The 21128-nt window shown below is 39.3% G+C and overlaps 1 protein-coding gene across 6 annotated transcripts in view; it reads left to right on the forward strand.

Annotated features, from left to right (window-relative positions):
- The window catches only part of trappc9 (trafficking protein particle complex subunit 9), a 213591-nt gene that overhangs the window by 124076 nt on the left and 68387 nt on the right, over positions 1 to 21128 (forward strand). For all 6 annotated transcript variants that reach the window (XM_044335377.1, XM_044335380.1, XM_044335382.1 and 3 more), the window contains 2 exons: positions 9252 to 9405; positions 16026 to 16116. In XM_044335377.1, coding sequence (XP_044191312.1) covers positions 9252 to 9405; positions 16026 to 16116 — 245 coding nt within the window. The remainder of the gene's footprint in view (positions 1 to 9251; positions 9406 to 16025; positions 16117 to 21128) is intronic.

The raw sequence follows: 21128 nt of genomic DNA on the forward strand, positions 1-21128 counted from the left end.
ACATTGGGCCAACCTCTCCGGGCTTGGCTCTTGAGAGGGGCAGGCTGACACAGGCTGGACTGTCTGTACAGATGGTGCAGACCATCCAGGCGGCAAGAGCAAGATCCACCATTGCTTGCTACAAGGCCGAGTGGTTGGGATTCTAACGCTGGTGCAAGGAAAGGAGATTAGACCCCCTGACATGTGCAGGGTGACAGGTTCTCCCCTTTCTATAGTATCTGGTAGAAAAAGAACTCTCTCATGCCACTATTAAAGTGTCTGCAGCAGCTATTTCCACCTGTCATGAGGGTTTTTGGCAACAGACCTATCTTTGCCCAACCCCTCGTGAAACAGCGGTCACAGGGGGGTACATGTCTATTGGACATGTGCCTTGAGGATATATGCCTTGTTTATAAGGTTCCATCTCTTGGACATGACAGGCTCCTTTTCAAGGTCCGTGCTCGCAGAGGTGACTCAGGACTTGTGAAAAGGGTGGTGTGAGTGTTACGATATTGTAACCCTAGTTCTGTATGTTCAAGTGGAGCCCTCTACCTATGGACCCTGATGTGCCTTAACCGTCCGCGGAAGTGGTTGTGCAATGAGAGCAGCAGTGAAGTGCTGCCTTATATACTGTGTGAGACACACGTAATCGGTAGGCGTGTCCCAATGGGCTGGCTATGTACATGCAAATTTCAGTGAGCGATTGCATGCTTGTGATAAGAGGCGAGTGTTACCCATAAAGTCCAGTAGAGGGCTCTGCCTGTGCTTATAGGACTAGGGTTACAATATCATAACCTTCGTTTTGTATCACCTACACACACGTACAGGTAATGGAAGACTTTAAATTAAAATAATTATAGTAAGAAACTGTATTTATACAGCACCATTCAAAATAAAGTTAATAAGTGCGTTTCATAGGAAAATCAAGATTAAAACATTCCAGCACTATAATTAAATAGAATCAGGCAAATAAAAGCAAAAGTAAATACAAAAGAGGAAGTTAAATAGAATATAGCATACCATAAATATTTTAATAAGAACTGGAAAAATAACATTGATAAAAGGCTTTTTGTGATTTAAAACACTTACAGATTCTGTAAGTGTCCCCCAAATTATCAAAAGACTATTTTCTACCTTACCAGTGTAGTTGTAGCCAGCCATGCAGATGCCTTTTGGGGTTTTCTTTTTCTTGTTTTCTTTTTCTTTCTTTTTTTGAACACCTCAAATTAAATTCTGTTCACCTTCATTATATTTGGTTTGAGGCAAAAATCTCAGAGGTTGATAAACCTGGGCAAATGAAATAAACTATCTACATGGCATACTAAAAAAAACATTTAAGCTAATCTTTGAAAGCTTAATATGTTTCATTGTAATAAACATAACATTCAGTGGTTTGGATTCTCTGTCTTGAAAGCCATCCAGTATCTTTTTCTTTGCTAGCAGCAGTTTGCTCACAGACCCTCCTGATCCCCACCCCCTCTCTGCATCAACACCACAGCTGTGTCTCCCAGGGGATATAAACAGGCCTATGGGGGTTTACATCTCATCCCAGTTTCAACCCCTAGGCACTAACTAGTTACCACTGCCGTCTACTATTACCATTGCAGAGCCAGCTCAGTAATACCACCTGTAGTTGACTGGGGACTTAGCGCTCACTGCAGCAGTTTCTCTTTTCTAGCCATGTCTCCTCTCCATTCGCCATGCCTTTTGGCTCTGCCGGATCGGTGCACACAAGGGCAGACACGCCTCATTGCACGAGCTTTTCAAACAAAGCTTGTTTCCATGGTGACCACCTTTCCCGTTCTTGTGCTACTTTTCATGGCAGCGGAGCACATAATGCATCTGCAGGCAGTTATCCCATCTTCAACAGTCCCAGCCGAGAGTGAATATTATCATGTGATTTTTTTTTTTCTTCTCAAAACCTGCAGATCAAAGTTGCTTCTCTCTCTCTGTGTCTCCATTTGCCATGAAAAGAGTGTAAAATGCTCATTACATGAACAATATCATGTCCAATGAAAAAATACTTGTATCTGCTGAGGAGAGGGCATAGGAGCAATGTTTTCTGACAAAGATGAGGGCTGACTGCTGTGATGTACATCTGCTGCTGCTGGTCCTCTCTTTGGGATTCAGCTTCACACCACTGTCATATTTTCTTAGCATCTGTGGGAGTTTTTTTTTTCTTTACACATTTTCATGAAATAATATGTTCCCTAGGGGGCGTTTTAGCCCTGTTGGCTGTCAGGAGATGGGTTAAGGTGCTAGAGCATCAAGATCTTTTTCTACTCACATGTCCTTATATACAATATTTCTACAATTCTTCCATCCAGCTGCCTCAATCCACTGGTGCTAGTCATTTGACACAACGTAATGTACATCATGTTTTTATATTGCTGCTATTCTGGAAAGGTGCTTCATCTCCTCTGAATTCATATATTCACATAGACAGATATACAGCAGATTTGTGTGCCTCAGACAGCCATTTCCTTCTCCAGTCACCTGTGACTTCATTGAGCTTAATGTTATGGTTAGGCCCCGTGCTATCATTTTAGTGTCCAGCTCACATACAAATCAATAATGTATTATTAGTTTGAATTCATTTACAAACAGCACAATCACCTGTTCAAATGCAGCTGGGGACTTTTGTTGCGTGTCATTCCCTTTCCCCTCCTGATGTCCTGCCTCTCTCTTTTGTGCTATCTAATAATGGCAAAATGCCCCCCAAAAAAGCTTCTGGCTTTTAACAGCAGAGACAAAAATAGCTCACTCTGTCAACCCTAGTAATAGTCTACCAAGCCTCAATTTTAATGACAGCCAGCGCATTAGAAGATTGTCTGCACAGTAGCATTCTTGGATACATATCCGCATACAGTAATTGGCTGTAAGGAGTCGTATTTAATGCGGCTCATCATATTGAGTGAGATGTGGATGGATGGAGCGCCACTATCTCTGCAGCCGCTGCAAACAAAGGGTTACACAGAGTCAGCCGCAGTCTAAAAATACACTGTTGCTCTTGCCTGCCTCTGCACAGTCCTCTATGGATCTCCGCCCTTAAGCTCTTGCACGTGAGCTAAAAATAACCCTCTCTGTGAAAACATACACACACTCTGTATGGTCTTCACTCTCAGCTTCTCCCCAGTGACATAACACAATCACTGGCTGTTAAAAAAAGATGCAAAAAGGCTCTGATAAAATGTTTGCTGCAAACAATTTGCTGTTCTGTAACAGGCTGCATAGGGCATATTTCAAACTGTACACATTGCTCACAGCAAGCTTACAGTCACACAATAGAGAAAACCTGCACACAAAGTAGTAAAAGCACAAGACAATTGAAAAAAACTCAAACAAAACTTGAATACCTTTTTAACTGCGCTAAAATAGACAAATAGTAGTAGTAGTGAAATTAGAGCAACAGCAGTTGACTGGTAGCCATGAAAATTCCGTACACTACTTAAGCATTAGCACCATCATCACCATCAAAATTCTTTTTATATTTTATTATATTCTATTGAAAATGTTTGCTTTTGCACAATCAGATTTCTTGCATCTGCACAACACTGATGTGTTTGAACCTGCTGTGATTTTGTGTCCATAGTTGAGGTTATAGACCTGGCAGCTGAAATGATTCATGGTTTCGCAGTGGTCAGATGAAAGCGACCCCCATATGCTTTAATGTGATTATCATGTACTTTTGGTCTGAGGCAACACAGCATTTAATTAGGAAGAGGTCGTTTCACTGTGACCGGCTCATCCTAAGCTGGTGTTATTACTGCCATTAAAAAAGGCTTCACTGCCACAGCTTATTGCAGGATGGTGGTAATTAGCAATATAGTGTCAGAAGTCGCACGCAGTGGACACGATATTTAGTGATTCGGGTCTGGTTTGCTTTTAGATGTTTTTTGGCAGAAAAATTAAATCAAGGTGTGTTAGATCTCTCACCTCTACTACCCAAATAGCTCACAATAGCCATTTATTCTGGTGTTCTTCATGGCTCAACTATCTTCGGACTAATTCCGGCTAATGTGCATGCGTCATGGTCCCACAATAGAATGTTGACGAAACTTTTTGATGTACGCTTGTGGGGAGCAGCTCTCATTGAAATCAACAGGGCACTATTTGTGGGTTTATCAACCATGATATAATACATGTGCATGCTTGGACCAGGGTCAGGAGCAAAAATAAAAATGCAATTTGGACATCCTCAGTTGAAATTGCTGTATATTGCCTTAAGTTTGCGTGTCATGATTCTGCCCAAAGACATAACTGCTCCTTTTGGAGAAGCTTGTGGGAAGCAGTTCAAAGAGTGATGGAGTCAAAGACGTGATGGTGGTTAAATACAAGGATGTGCACAAGCTCCTCCCTGGCATCTACGTACAGTATAAAAGAATCTTCCACAAGTTGCATTATTGCAAATCCTGATTAACTCTGTCTCTCAATTAGTATTACCACATACACTTTGTTGGTTTTTAGTGCTGTGCTTTGTATGACTATCCACCAACCCTGACCTCCTGGATAAGGTGGGGACACTTCTGGATTGGAAAAAACATTGTCAGTGAAGTTAATCTAGGCAGCAATCCTTCAAAACTTATCTGGCAAATCAAATACATTTAATGAAAATGTATTTTGTAGGAGACAGAATTGACTCGCTGATAGTCATTTATAGCACAGCAACTTTTATACATAGAGTTTTAATATCATTCACTGAACAATAATCTTTAGATAGGGTCTGTTCACTCACGCATTTCTTTGCAAAACCATGAAAACTGCACAGAACACGACTGTGCCTCATGCCAGGTGCTTTGAACTTGCTCAAATCTCTGTAACACACCTCTGCTTTGCTCCAACTCTCCCTTACAGTCAAGTACATAGTGAGTCATCAAAATACTAAATGGATGCAGGCTTAAAAACAAAAAACATTGTTTGTGCCTGACAAAAATCCCACTTGGCCAGTACAAAGCCCCACAGACTGACAAGAAAATAGACCTCTCTATCTGTATGTATGGGCATGAATAATATTGCTTATTTCTCTAGATCTAGCCTTCATCTCAGTATGTCTTTATAGGATTTATCTGAATGCTAACTGCTTCACAGCTCACCCTTTTGAGAGATAGAAATTTGGGTGAAAGCACTCCATCCATCCATCCAATCTCACATCTACCCTTGCCGCCTTTCTTAGCCAGAGAAATAAAGGCCAAACAGGCTGTTATCAGCAAGGGGCTTGAGGGAGGCATGGAGGTGAAATGGACTGGGAATTAGGCCTAGAGATGTTCTACGGTGGCCCCAGCTCAGCACACAGGTTGTTATTAAAAGCCTTGTAACAGGCTAGATTAGTCTCCAGATATGGCCTAATCCTTGAAAGACTCCACAATCAAATCAATGAAAAAAGAAGATGGTGCGGAGTGGTGGTGGTAGAGCTTGGCCTCTTAATGCTCTCCTGCCTTAGTAAAAAAAAAAAAACACTTTTAGGGGTGCTTGGAGGTTGGATGTGGTCTTTGTTGCAGTTAAAACTACTGTTCTATGGACTGTCTCATATTTTATAATTAATTGTATTTATTAACACAAAAAATAGCTATATTTACAGAGTTGTTAATTATAACACTGTCACCCACTCTAGCTCAAGGCTCAGTGTAGGCAACTGGCATGTACCATGTAGTGAACCCCTTTTAAATCCATGTAGGACATAATTTCCCAATACAACACTATACAATTAGTCTAGTATTAGTGTTGGACAGATACAGCTATATCCTAGCCTTTGTTAGCCTCTTTTTTTAGCAGATCCTTTATTTCCCTTATAGACTGGGTTTGATGTGGAGCATAGAAGCCTCAAAATGGATTACTAGATAGCAGCTAATGCAGACAGGCCACTAAAATTCTCACATCAAATCCCACCAAATTAATGCCATTATAAATTAGAAAATTCTACATGCTGTCAATTTTACATTATGTCCTTATTACAGTGAATGCAATTTACAGGAAATACATAGTAATCTTTTCACTGCTATAATGCTAAATGTTTGGTTTTATTTCTTGAAAAACATTCCTTTCCATACTGCTCCCCATTTGAAGTGTTAATTTGGATGTGGCTGTCTGGCTCTCACTAATTACCTGTCCAAAGAAAACCAGTACAAGGCCATACCAAATAGTGTCTTCCCATATATGGTCCATTTGCATTATGGCAACATGGTATTTTTAGACTTAGTGTGTAATGTGCGCTTTTGAAGATGACTGAATGAAAAGCAGCGCCCATTTGAAGATGGGACTTCAGTCAGTGACATAAGCCTAATACCACTAATCTTCAAAGGCGGATGTATTTGAGTGTGGTGCAGCAAGACCTGGAGCTTTTCTTTCCTCTTTGTTTTGAAGTCTTAATTGTTATTTAATTTGTGTTCTGCTTTGTTGTAAAGGCTGTGAAATGATAATTGCATTGCCTTTTCTCCTCCACCTCACTTTGATGTCTGTGTGTCTCTGGACTCATCAAGAGATTTTTTTCTTGTAAGGGTAATTGCATTAATGATTCGCAATACTTGTATATAAGACAGGTGAGACAGCAGATCACCTGTAATGATACCTGTGGGCAGATCACAATCTGACTTTCTCCCTCAAATTACTCCATGATTAAAGGGTGTTTGTGATTTGCTTGGTCAATGTAGTGTTCACATAATCTCTGTTCTGTTGTAATTCGTCATTTGAGAGCACCGTGATAATAGCTATCAAGAAAAAATACAACAAAGCCTTGGCCCATCTCCCTGTCTGTGCATCAGAAAATGACTCCTCTGGGAACCTTTGAACTGGAATCCAGAGATGAACCTACTATTCAATACATGGATCTACTGTTTTGCCTATCAAACAGAATGAAAATAGCTAAGCACATAGGGCCACAGCTCTTTAATATGTTCATGATGAAATCATTTGCATTGGTCAGTGTGGTTCATGTCAAAGCAGTGATTTAGCAAGGCTTAAAAACAGTGAGTGACCCTAAAAGAACCTCTCATTGCAAGTTGGCTTCCCGTGGCGATGGATGTCCAGGTAATTTTCAGTTAGCAGCCCACCTCAAAGTCATATTGTGTCATTTCTATAAGTAGGTAATGGCAGGAGTACTGAGGGCACAGAAAAATGGACTATATGTTAGACTTTTTTGTTCTGTCCTCTGTGCAAAGAAGAGTCTGATGGTCTGTGTCTCAGTTAAACACTTTGAAGTAAAGCCTATCACTCATCATGACACCGGTAAGAGGCCAGACACATTTCTTCTCTCCTGTGAAGTGCTGCTGTAGCTTCATTTCAGTATTGTGCCTATGTTTCACTTTGCAGTAGAAGTTCAATACGTATCTCCAGGTTTGGTGATTCTGAAGTTTTCAGTGAAGTTGAAGAATCACAAGGTTACAAAAAAGTATTTTTTTTTTCTGAAAACAGGTGCTGCTATTGCTTGCAGCTGAAAATGCAGGCTACTGAGAGAATTGAGTGATCAGGGTGGGAAATTCACATTTTAAATATGAACATCTACCAGCCACTGACAGATAAATGTTCAAATTCACCAGCCACTCAATAAAAAAAATCATTAGTTTGTGTCTGAAATTTACTAGCCACTTTCATATTTTACCAGCATTTGGCTGGTGGCTGGTGCTAATTTCCCACCCTGTGTGTGATAATTGCCGGTTCTAGTCGTTTGTTCTATTTTTAATATAAAACTACTGATCTGTGGAGCTTTAAACCAAGTTTCTGAAAAGGCTAAGGAATTTCTGAAAACAGCTGGTCACTTTACTGTTTAGCAAACAGTAATCACATAGGAGTAATATACTTATCTTTGTGGTGTAACTTTCCATATCAGGAGTAGTCCATTTGATGGGGACTATTTACAGTGTAACAGTGCCCAAGTTAATTGTAATGAAGGAACATGTCAGCCAGTGCAGCAGTGTGACTCACTGATGTGTTTGTATGTGTTTTGATTTTATGTGTTTTGATTGAGCTCTATGATACAGAGGAATAAGATAATATATATCAGGCTTTGGGCACACAGAAAACACTTGTTAGTATGATCAATTCATTGTTGGTTTTGATCTTTAATTTAGATTTTTTAACGATAAAAATGCAGAATATACACAGCAGCAGGGCAGCAGTGAGGTTGTGGGTTGCATCACACACTGCTTCATCCAGGGGACATGGGGGGCGGTTCACTTCATCCCTTATTCCTCTTATTTCCCTTTTCCCTTCAGGACATCTCCATACACTCTCTTTGTATTACGCTCTACAGGCATAAGCTCTGAACTCCACAGAGATTTGTGCAGTCAGAGAAAGAATACATACAATTCATGTTTCATCTTGGAATGGATAGTCTAAATGCTGTGGGGATAATTAGAGGTGGGCTTCGGGGTCAGTTTCATAAGCAAATGTGTAAATAGTACACACAGACTTTGAATCCTGATGTGACACTTGATGTAACCTTGGGCAACGAACGCACTGGCTCTTTTTAATAAAAAAAACTTAGAAACACCCACAGAATAGAGGGGGAAGCTTGGACCTCAGGGTGTTTGTTCAGACTAGATAAATAATTTATTACTTGCCAAACCACACAAAGCAGTCCACATTGGCTGTCATCAGGCAGAAATGTAAGCAAGGTTTCCTTCATGGAAATATTCTGTAGATGAAGATTAACATAGTCACTGTGATTTATTGAGGGTAAAACATAGAAATATGTAAATGGATTAGTATAGTTCACCCAAACATATTTTTGGTATTAATCATCCAAGCTTTTCCTGAACAGGGCACGGGATGAGTTTTACCCCGGATGAGTACTACACTAATAGCTTTTATGGACTTGCTGAAATTATTTTGCTGTTTTTGAATTAGGTTTTCATTAAAGACCCCCCCCAGACATGTATTAAAATGATAAGATACTCTGCTTGGAACAATAATGTGTGTCTGATACGGTTTTTCCACAAAAAAAGTAAAATTCCCATGTTAAAATCCTTAAAATCCTTGGCATCTACTCCCTCATTAAACATTCCATAATCTATGAATATGCAAATATATTTCATTTCAGAAGTTTAACTGTTGTACACTAGATGTCTCCTACTTCCCTGTAAAGTCCATTCTCAGCCCTCGTAAACTGAAGTCATTTGACTCTCGATTAACTCAGTTATGTTTCAAATGACAGTTATGTAACTGTCATTCCCAGAGTCATAAAACTTACTGTTACTGTGGAGTTTCCTATTAACCATTTAGAAATTATGTAAACTGAAACTTGTGTCTGTAAGTGCCTCTTCTATGTCCTGTTGCAGGATGGCCATCCAGGTTGACAAGTTTGACTTTGAGAGTCTGCCACAGCCGGACCAGGAGACAGTTCGCTTCACTAACCCCAAACAGCTGGAAGAGGAGCGACAACATGCCCAGGGCTGCCAGATCAACAGCAAGCTGGACATCTGTTGGAGCATCATATCCTTCCAGTGCCTACATGTATGGTAGAGCTTAATCAGAGAAAACAGCCTGAGGCAGAAAGTAGATGGAACTGGGAAAGGTTTACATTCATAATTGAGTGTCCTCAGTCTCTACCAAATCAATAAGCAGGTTATAGTTTTAAGTGGTCAAATGGATTTAGGCAGCACTATATTTGCTGAATGTTGTTGTTTGTTGACATCAGTGAGATCAGTGATATAAGACATCTGGATCTTACATCTGGAGGCCCTCTGGCCAGCAGGGAACTTGTTCGACTGCACTGACAGATGGGAAAGCGTATGGTGAAGTGCTTGCCGCTTTGACACTGTGAAGTGATGTCTTAGTGTGTGTATGTGTAATTGCACCACATACAGCACACACAGCAATATGACTTGAACATTTTCCTTTTTTTTTTTTTTTTGGTTCAACTAAGGTAATCTTTGGTACCATTATTGCTAGCAGGCTGCCCTTTGTGTTCTGCTTCTGCGTAATTTTCTAATAAGTGATTTTAAACAGTCGATTACAGAGAGTCACATGGTATGCACCTTACCCAATATATCCCTGTGATGCATTTTTTATTTTTGCCATTGTTCTCAATGCTGAAGATGCATCTGAACTAATATGGGTTAATAACTTTGAAACCACTACTAAATTAAAAGTCTTCTGCAGGGTTTTTCAACCAACTCGCCCCATGAATGAGGGAGTTAAAGAAACTGTGGGAATCAATCAGTTCCTTTAACATTCATGCTTGCGTTCCCACTACAGCTCAAAAATTGTGAATATTAGGCAAATTAAAACATTAATAGATTAAAAAGTGACAGCTATATTTGACACTTGAGATGTGTTTTTCATGCAACAAAACAACCAACTGTTGTGAGACTGAATCCACATTGGAAAGGAGACATGCACTGATGGCAAAGGAAATTAAAAACAACAAGAAGACAGGAGCTCTTTTTAGATTCTTTGGGAAGTTGGCTACATAACTCGTTTAACATCAGCAACCTTTATTTCCACCTCAGAACACATGATTAGTGCTTAATCCTGCATAAACACAATTCGAATATTAGATGAACATACTGTTACACATATCAGGAAATATATACTATATGGGGTCCTTACAACATTCTAAATCTCATGTTGACAGCATCATATAATATTATATCAGCCAAAACACATGAGAGGGGCATAGTTCAATCAAATCAAATCTTGGCAGCTTGGACTGAATAAAGGCCAACAAACCAAAACGTGAGCCACATGCCAGCAGTCAACATTGAAATAAAATTCACAAGTATCATAAAAAGTTCCTGTTGAAAAGAGCCACTGATCCCCATGCATACAGTGCTGTGACTCAGCCCATAACTGATCAGTTGGCAGTTACCAGTGCACACATTCAGAGAATCAAGAACCGCCTGTCAGATTGTTGGTGAGCATGGTGTTCAATTAATGATGAATCCAAGCTCTGAGGTACTGAAGTTGCCATTATATTTTTCCCTTTTTACGAAGGCGTAAACAGTCCTGTCATTATGTTCATTGTTTTATCTACAAGTAATTTGTCAGCGTGTAGGCAGGGGCAAAGAAAGAAAATGACATACAAATGTATTCTCAGCAGCGAGTCTAATAGCACTCCCTTTATTGCTGCAAACTTTACTGCAGGAAGTGCCTGTTTAAATCATTTTATCCAATTTAGAACATAAATCATGGTGGTAATTTGTGAATTTATAAATTCTAACAAGTTTCTTTGAAATCCAACAGACAGTCTGTATTGATGATGTCATTTACAGACAAATCCTGTTGCTGCTTCATAGACCATGAGACAGCCACTGTGATTTTTCACCAAATGTAATCAAAAGAGAATCACATTTAGGAAAGGTACAACACTCTCCCTTAAGGGCAAAGTGGAAAACTGATCCAAAGATAAATAGTCAGTCAGTGTTGCAACCTTCATCAGAGCGACATTTTCTCATTCACAGGTGGAAGCCATACTATACATTCAAATACAGCTCATTTGGGTGGAACGGAACTTTGTGTGAAGTAAATTACTAATTCAGAGTCAAAAGAACGACACCAAACTTGTCACATAATGTCATCAAGTCGAGTTTCTATGATCTGATTTCCAGCACAGGGAGACATCCCTCTGTGTGTAGATAGTGACTAAGCTGTCTAAAATCATTGGAAGAGCACAATACACATTCTGCTTCAGGGTAGATTTTGCCTTTGCAGCATGAAAAACTAGAGAAATAAAAGATTTGATTACAGTGCATGTCACACTCAGAAGCACTCACTTGGCCTTGAGCAAAGTAACAGTCATTTTAGTTTGTAATTTATGAGTTCTCTACTATATTATTTCTGTTCTGTTGATGGTGATTCGCTCATAGGAAAAGGCTTTGCTATATACAGAAAAAGAAGAGAGAAGAAGGGAATGTGTTAGGTGTGTCTTCCCCTTGAAGAGATTGTTGCCAAGTTCAGGAATCATCTTTGAATGCACTGTGTGGAAGTTAATTTGTGTCTCAATAGCTGTCCTAACAAGCACTTATATCAGTTTCACAGTTGCTATACAACTGCATAACTCTCTGTACAGTTGTTTTAGCCAGAAGAGTATATGTGGCATACAGTTTGTCATAGATACCGCTGCTAACCACAAGTGACAGTTGCTTCAAGTATACAGTTGAGTGACTTCAGGGGACAACAGTGCAGTGCAGTACTTGTTTTAACTTTGTAAATATCACCTTTAAGACATGTGCTCAGTTGTAATCTGGAGGCAGCACTATTTGTGTCATCTCTCACTCTAAACTTAGGTCTAAGGGTCTTCTGACTCTAAAGGGTCGGAAGGCTTTAGGAACATTCTAGGACCACTCACACCCACTCTGTATGTTTGTATATTAAGCTGCTTGACTGAAAAGTTGCTAACATAGCTCAGAAGAAAGCACCAAATGCATAGAATTGATCAACAATTAATAGTACAAATCATGAACAATTACGGTCAGTGAAAACCATAGATGTAACAAAACTCCATGCAACATTTTGGAGGCATTTATGTTTATATTTCAAATAACTTTAGAGAACAATGAAGTTTTGAATGTCTGTAAAACAATGACTCTTGAAAGACTTTCTCTTGAAAATATTCAGTAACAGCAAACATTAAAGTGCCGAACTCTGAATGATTGTTGACTATAAGTTTAGCTGGTGGACAAACATCTTTGGTTTCCACGATTCCTCAGCTCTGTGGTAAATTATGGAAATTGACTTGTTGGATGTGTTGCTCAGTGGCCACAAATACTGTGTATATAATATATGGTCCTGAATATGAAAGTCACTTCTTATTGGAGTTCTGTCTTAGAATAAAATCCTGTTTCATACAGCCACAGATGAATGAATCCAAGGGTGCTTATCAAATTTGTTTCATGGTCAGTCCCATTAAATATACAGTTCTGTATGTTTTTCAAATGACCATTGTAGGACCCATGTTCAAGTGTCTCCATTCAAAATCTAAGGTACTGTATACACTAAAAGCAACCTTTTAACCTTCTTTCCAATGTAGCGATACTTTCACTGTACTCATAAGGTAGATGTGTTGAGTTCTGGAATGAGTATAGTGACACCAATAGGCCTTTTATCTTCAGTTTTAGTCAAAGTTGATTAGGATTGTCTCCTCCATCTCTTTTAGGCTACTGGAAAACCTTGTTCACGACAGTACTATTTGTGAATGAGCTCTAAACACAAAGTATAACTGAGGCTGATTGGAATGTCATTAGTTTTGCAGGAATTTTGTCATAAACCAAAGTATTAGAGAAATTGAAATTTTTATCCAATGATGGCACTAGATAAAAAGTCATGAGGTCACCAAAATCATTCACATTCATCCACTAGGAATATATGTAGCAAATATAATGACAATCAGTCCATCACAAATTCATGAGGATTCATCCTCTGCAGAACTGACTGTTGTAGTTGTTATGTATAGCTGTTACATTTCAGTCTCGAACAAAGTGATGGATCAAAAGACAACCGCCTAGAGCTACACCACTAGCTTGGCTAGAAAAAAAAAAAAAAAGCCTGCAGCTAATATCTCAGTCCATCCAGCCATCTATACCCACTTACCCTCTGCTGGATTGAAATGGGCTGTAGCATCAACTCATATTGGGCAAGAGGTGGGATACACCTGGACAGATTGCCTGTCTATCACAGGGCTAACACGTACACATACGGATAACCTTCTAGACTCATATTCATACATTTTAGACTCTCATATTAACTTAACATGTATTGCTTCCTGTGAGGTGACAGTACTAATCACTAAGCCACCATGCCACCCTAATTTAAAAACAGTAGTGTGCTGAATGATTGACAGTTATACCAGAGCTAGTCCTGTGTGTGTGCTTTACTGCTGGAATCATACAATATATCCAGTGCTACTCTACAATCAAACAGCGGCCGCTCTTTGTGCAGTGGGTCAGAAGATATAATGAACATCCCCATATTATGTAACTTGTGAGATTCAAAGTGGACTTGTATGAGGGTCCACAGAGAATTGCAACAGAAAGTCAGATGCTCAGGCTACTTACTGATCCTCATGCTGTACCAACAAAGACGTGCTGTAGCTGCTCAGTGCTCCTGTTTCCCAACAATTCCACTGAAGCCTTGAAGTAGAAATTCTACATGTTCATGCTCCAAGTGATCAAAGCCACAACACTGCCATTGTTTCACCACTGTTCATCAAATAAGATGCAGGTGCATGTTGTGACATGAGATTCATTATGAGTCAGACTTTGAGTTTGGAGATGATCCAGCAGGCACAGTAGGAGCACTTTTCAGCACAGTGTGTTTTGTCTGTAGATGCCTTCTCTCTCTCTCTCTCTCTCTCTCTCTCTCTCTCTCTCTCTCTCTCTTTGCATGCATACTGTACTCTCTCTAAAAGGTTAATAGACACAGGTTTGGTGCTCTGGGCGCTACTCATTTCACCCATTATTCCAAATGTCAGCTGTGTAAATGATCAGCGGTGTCCTTATCATCACACATTATCTGGATAATTGCTCTCTGACAGCCATATTTGTTTTGATGCAGCATTCAAATATTGTTAGCCTTCCCTGCTATCAGTTTAATGCCATCGTCATTGCCATGTTACTGAAACATGTTTCCAATCCACCCTTGACATCTAAATGAATGTGTAACACGAATAACATGGTGCAGTTAATTTGTATGGGGCTTTATTTCTCCATTGTGCGTATTGTGTTCATACTCGTAAAAGCAATGCAGTGTTATGTGCCAGTTTCAATTCATAGTAACTGTTCTTACACATTTCTTTTCATTTTTCTTTACATTTCCTGCTGATGTCTGCCTATTGTGGGTGTAATGCTCGTCTACTTCTACTAATACTAGTATGTAATGCCTTAATGACTGACGTGTTGGTATTTCTTGCTTAACTTTGCGGTTTTTGTGTAATATGAGGAGAATGCATCCACACATTCAGCACACACTCCATAAGCAGCTTTCACGTCTTTAAAAATGTCTCTCTCTCTCACACAAAGTCAATTTGGTCCTTTAATCTTCTGGAGAAGTGTAAGCAGTTATTTTCTGTGAATACAACTAGGAGGTAAGCGACTGTGTACTGCGATGATAGTGGTGGAGTTAATTGACTTGGCTGTAAGAAATCAGGAATGTGGTTCCTCACAGCTGATGCTCAGTATTTACTTGAATTTTATTCTAAATATAACAAATCAGAAGAACATCTTTACAAGTTATTTTTATAATATTCCTGGATCCAGTACATCATGAGAATCTTGTCTCTGTAAACCTTACACATAGTCAGGGACAAAAATTACACAAAGGATGACTACACTGCAGGCCCATTAAAAGTGTCTCTGGTGCCAAGCTAATTATCCATTAAGGGTCCGCTGAAAAAGGACTTGTCAGTGCTAAAAGCCTCATGGGTTATGGGTTAGGGTTAAAATGTCAAATAAGTTGCTCATTCCCCCGTGGTTGGCAGTCTTTTCTAAAGGAAAAGCAGTGTGATTTCCAAGAGCTGGAACTTGTGGCTTGAGGTTTGTAGTAGAGTGTTATGTTTACTTTGAAATAAAGAAAAAGGTAAGGATGACAGAAACAAAGAAAGGACAGAAATGAACTGAAGTACTTAAAAGTACCAAAGACATATTCCATAGCAGTGGGTAGGTGAGCCACTTCGTTGTTTCAGCATAAAACACAAAAAGAACAAGAATACAAGCATAAGAAGAGGTTTAAGCACTAAAAGGAGTTAAGAAATTGAAGTGGCAGGAGCACTGGAAGGAAAGAACAGTATCAGTTGTTACAGTCATGTCACATGTCAGGATTATTATTGGTTCCTGTAACACTGAATTTACTGGCTCTGTTCTAAGCTCCATTACCATGCTTCTATCAGGTCACCATAGACATGATATCAGTTTCCATTTTTTCTCTTTTTGTCTCATTCTGTAGTTAGGTTTGTTACAGTTTTAGCCTGTTATAATCACAATTTGAAGCATTTTCTTCAACTCCTACTGCTACAAGTAAAGTTGTAAATCAGTCGTCTCTACAGCAAAGTTTCTCATGTTGATTAATCCTTGAATTGCACAAAGCCTCTTCCTGTTGTTGTCCTTAATCACATCCACCCTTCCCTGCGGCGCCGTGGAGAGGCCAGCGTGGAGGGAGTCCTCAACCAGCTGGTCCTGGAGCACTTACAGCTTGCTCCTTTGCAGTGGGGTGAGTCTCTCACAGCTGAAATAAACCAGGCATGGACACAATGCATCACGTAGGCATGACAGAACGGGGTTTTCTACCTGCTACAGACTCCATCTCCGTCACACGTTGAGTTTTGCCAAGTGATAATGCAGTTGGTTATGCAGGGTTTGGAAGTGTAGGCTATATTAGCTGATTCTGAGTTAATTAACTACAGGATCACGGACACACATTGATTTTACCGATATATTTTAATGTGCAATTTAAAAAAAAAAAAAAAAAAAAAACACAAGGTTGCACTGCTGCGTTGAATTGCCTCTGGTACAATAAGGTATTTATTTTAATCATTTTTAAACAGTTAAAGTACTCATTTTAGTTTTTACCTGTTGGAGGGCCACTTAGCAAAAAAAAAAAATTAGATCAGCCGTGCAAAAAGCCTTGCGACACCTGTGCGCGTGTGCACTGCTTCCATGGTCAGTGTAGCAGTTTCAGTTGATTATAATGGACCCGTTCTGTTGCAGACATGCTGCGACAGATGTGTTGTGCTGTGTTCGTGCCCAGTGTATTTTGGCCATTATGTGTGTGTCTGCATGTGTGTGAAATTGAGTTGTGATCACACACTCACACCACTGTCATGACTGAAAGTTTGTGAACTCCATGTGCACTTTAACAAATTTAGATCCTGTTACATATTTCTGAATCTGCAATGTTCTATTTTTTCTGTGCAGAAGTGAAGAAATCAGATAAAAACTTTTTAATTATGTTGTTGTGACTGTACAATGCAGCTTTGATTTCATTGTCCATCTTTTCAATGAAATTAGACCCCCTGTTAGGTTTTCCATGTTTGCCTGCCAATCACAGTTATCTAGGTGGTTACATAGCCATCCCTCTACCTGTCAGTTAGCGCATAAGCCTCCAGAACTAGTCTCAAGCCATGTTTTTTATTTGCATTCATAATGGGCTACAGGCTATTTTGGAGAGGTGTAGACAGCAGCTTGGGAAATGTGTGAATCACCGGGGACACTCAGAATTTGTAGGAGCACTCTTCGGTCGCACCATCTGTGATCATCCTCTGAAATCACTTTTGATTTACTGCGGGTGTTTGTTTTTTGAGATTCTCGGCCTCTCTTTGGGAACTGCCAGCATTTTGATTAGTCAGCTGGGGCTGTCCTGCTTTTGCAAAGAGAAAGCAATCTGCGAAATGAAGCGACACGGCAGATCAAGCATGGAAATGTAAGAATCTGTTGAGACAAAAATATGGGGGGATGGGGGCGGGGATCAAGAGAAAATACTCCACCGGATTCATTGTTCTCCAGATATTTTGGCATTTGACATGCGCCTCCGTCAGAGGAAGACATTCTTGAGGATAAAGCTGTGAGGTTTACTCATCGTATTTTTCATGAAATAGAGACCATCTCTGATGTGATATTGTACATTATGTATGCAATCTCAGTGCAGACGTTAGCTGTGGTTTTTTCATTGTTCATTGTCTTGATTTCTGTAAAGGTGGTCTTGCAGTTCCAGCCTAGGCCTTGCAAGCGTTGCTGATTATGAGCCAGATAATTTGCCTCAGCCCATTAGGATGCCTTTATCAGGGTTGCCAAGACTATCACAGGCTCAATTACGGGTATAGTTCAAGCATTTCCCCTGTGCCTGAAATCGTTAGTCCAATTGGATGCTTTTAATGTCTCTGTGTCTCTGTAAGCCTCACACTTACAGAGATACCATAGATGAATATGTCTTGCTTGTCAAAAATTCTGATTGTAGTTGTGTTTAATTGCTGTGATGTTAATGGCCAAAACTGAAAGTTCTGTTTCCTCATCTGTATACACATAATAGTTTCTCTCCCATTAGTTTGTAGAAACAAATTCAACTCCTCCAGGAAGTAATAGGTTCTTTGTCAAAATTTCTTCAATTTAAGTTTGAACTCTTAAGTGAAAATAAATTCCTCTTATTTGCCTGAAGCACATTACAGAACAGGCACTGCCACATCTGTGCTGCTTCAGTCTCATCAATATAGGATAATTGGGAAAATTCAATCAGTTATGCAAACTTTAATTATGTCATATGCAATATTGTAAAGCTTTTTGTCTTGTCTTTATCATGAAGCTTCAACGAAGTTTGAAAGGTGGTCTGCTTAACAAATTTAATTTCCTTATGCATAAGAAATGATAAACAAATGTGGAATTCATTATAGTTTACTGCATTGCTAATGCGTAAAGGCAGCGTGAGTGTTGTGCTATTTTGAAATCAAAGTGTTTTGTACTTTATAATAATCTTGATGAGTTCATTAAAACACATAAAACATTTTTAGTAAATGTAAATTGGGTCATCTGTGCACATGCACTGTGAATGTGAGCTTTTCTGGAGGTGGAGCCAGTACTCCTCAGTGCCACTCATGACAGCAGCACCAGCTCTGCACCACCACATATTCCCATCAACAAGACTGAAGAGAATAATTTCTGTCACAATATTTTGAGCTGATGAGCAGCGTCTGTAAGTTAAGCGATCCAAACTACTCGACTATCAACTGGGCAGCGTGGCATGAACATGCATGCAGATAAATTATTGACAAGAATCTGTTCTGCTTCGCTGTCTGTGTACATTTTAAAATCACACATGGTTTGAAAATGGTTGAACATGGTTTCCCTGTGGGATCAATGAAGTTCTCATCTATCTATCTAAAATCAAAACTGTTGTCCAGGAGCTATGCATGAGCACATTTTGCAAATATATGTTCGTATACAGAGCTCAGTCCGTCAATGTGCCACATACCACTGTCCTATATAATCCTGTAAACTTTACACTTGTCCACTAAGTCACTAGGTCCTCTCGTCTGTCAGCTTCGCCACTTTTCTACAAGTACTCATTTAAAGAAAATTGTAATCACTTCTAGCTGTGCTCTCAATCAGTGTACTTGAGCACAGGGCGTCCTCTTCGACTAGTGGTCTAAAAGTATAATATGTAACTGGCACAATCCTAATCCATGGTTCAAGCCAGGACAGGAACATGTGTTATTTGTCAGCATAACTGAAATTGCAGAGTGACCTTTTTTTTTTTTTTTTTTTTTTTTTTGCCAAATTCTACTTTGAATGTCAGTAAAAATACCCCCCCCCCCCCCCCCCCACCCCCCCCCACCCCCACACCCCCAAAAAATAGGACAGGACACAAATTATTTATATTTTAAGTACTGTGAGAAGAGTCCAAAACCATCCAGTCCAACCTGTCATTTGAGTGAGATCCTGAGTGGCTGGTCTCAGCTTTGCTAGCAAGAAAGACAATTACATAGTTAAAAGCAAAATGTTATTCAAAGCCTACAAGGGGGTTTCATAGTTCATCTGTTATTTTTTGTTGTTGATTATAAATCTATTTCTCCTAGAATTCAGAGCAATATGGTGGGTGTAGTGAATTAATAGTCCAACAAAATATTCAAAAACTCAACAGTACTTTTTATTTATAGGCACTGTGGTTCAGTCTGAGGTTATAAGAAAGAGACTCTGACATCAATGTCTGAGCTCAGCCATTGTGTGGCATGAGAGACTCGATGCCTCCTCATGATTTGCTACCATAGAAACCTATGAATATTTGATCATACAGTACAGGTTCCAGTGAATGGAGAACATGGAAAGTGCCAGAATCAGTTTTATGGTTTTGTGTTTGTTTACAAGCTCATTATTATTATTGAATGGGGAGCAAACTGAGGCCATTATCATTCTACCTCTGGGCAGAATCGGCCCCACAGTCACATCAGCTAAGCTGCAATAATGTCAGATCATGTATGATGAAATCCGCTTCACAATCACAAATAAATAATGCAAGTGTTTTCTAAATTAGTGACACATCCTTTTGTTACTGCTAAATTTCATTTTTGAGGTTCAGACAACGGTTGTAATTTACAGAGTGGGCAAGAAATTAAAGAGGATTACTTTTATGTTTATGTGGTAAGCTTGTTTGGGGGGAAAAAACAATTAGAAACAAATTTTACCATAAACACAAACATAGACGGGAGGGCTGCATTTTCATTATGCTGCCTAGAGAGCATATCTCTTCTGGTACTTCTTCCCCTTAAATATATGGACAGCTTGAACATAATTTCCTGCCTGTGTTTGTTTGATTTCACAGAAACTACTATTCTTCAAAAAGCCTTCAGTTATGATTTTTTGAAAAGAAAATAACATTAATATCATCAACTGTGACTGCAGTATACTAGGCTCACTCACAGTGTAATCATTATGGACAGGTTCTACAGAGCAGGAAAAAACAAACTTATTCATATGTGCCTAAAAATACTGCAATCGGCATGAATATAAGTTTGGATTGATATGTACCTACGCTTGAGTATGAGTACTAATTCCAAAAGGTTCCTACTGAGTTTCTGTGATTTTCAAAGTCATTTAATTTTCTGCTCCAGCAGTAAAAGTCTATCTGGAAGCCATTCTGTCATTCTGTCACAGATCCTGAAAAAGAAGTCCACTAAACTGTATACATTGACCGTGGATTTCATAGCGCTGCTGAAAAGGGTAGACAGTTTTACAAACAGTCTAAATGTCAGCAGAGCAGCCTTGGAGATTCTTAGCTATTGTTTTTCAGAAGGTTACTGCCTGACTGGTTTAATCATCTGTGACAAAATTTTATTGCGCTCCCAGAAACTATGTGGGGTACTTGTCATCCTTTAAAATTGGAGAATTCAGAGGGAAGAAGTTTGTCAGACTACGGAATGGAACACACTAATTTAGCGTATAGATAGAGATATCGCATCTTGTTTTTCATGGGAAATATTTAACCCAGCTCCTATAAAACCATACTTCTCCCTTCCCCTATATATTATACAGTAGACAACATATTGTTGAAATACGCTGCAGCAGTTTTGAATGTAACACTTGAATGCCTGATAGGAAGACAGTGTTTCCAAATGAATCTTGAATCATTATAACCCTAGCATGTTGTACAAAAAAATGCAATTTTGCCAAGTCCAGAACAGACAGAATTATTGCTATTGCTCTTTCAAATGCACACATGAGTCTAAGCCTGTTGCT

This window comes from Thunnus albacares, chromosome 19 (genome assembly GCF_914725855.1).
Source record: "Thunnus albacares chromosome 19, fThuAlb1.1, whole genome shotgun sequence".
Taxonomy (NCBI): Eukaryota; Metazoa; Chordata; class Actinopteri; order Scombriformes; family Scombridae; genus Thunnus; species Thunnus albacares.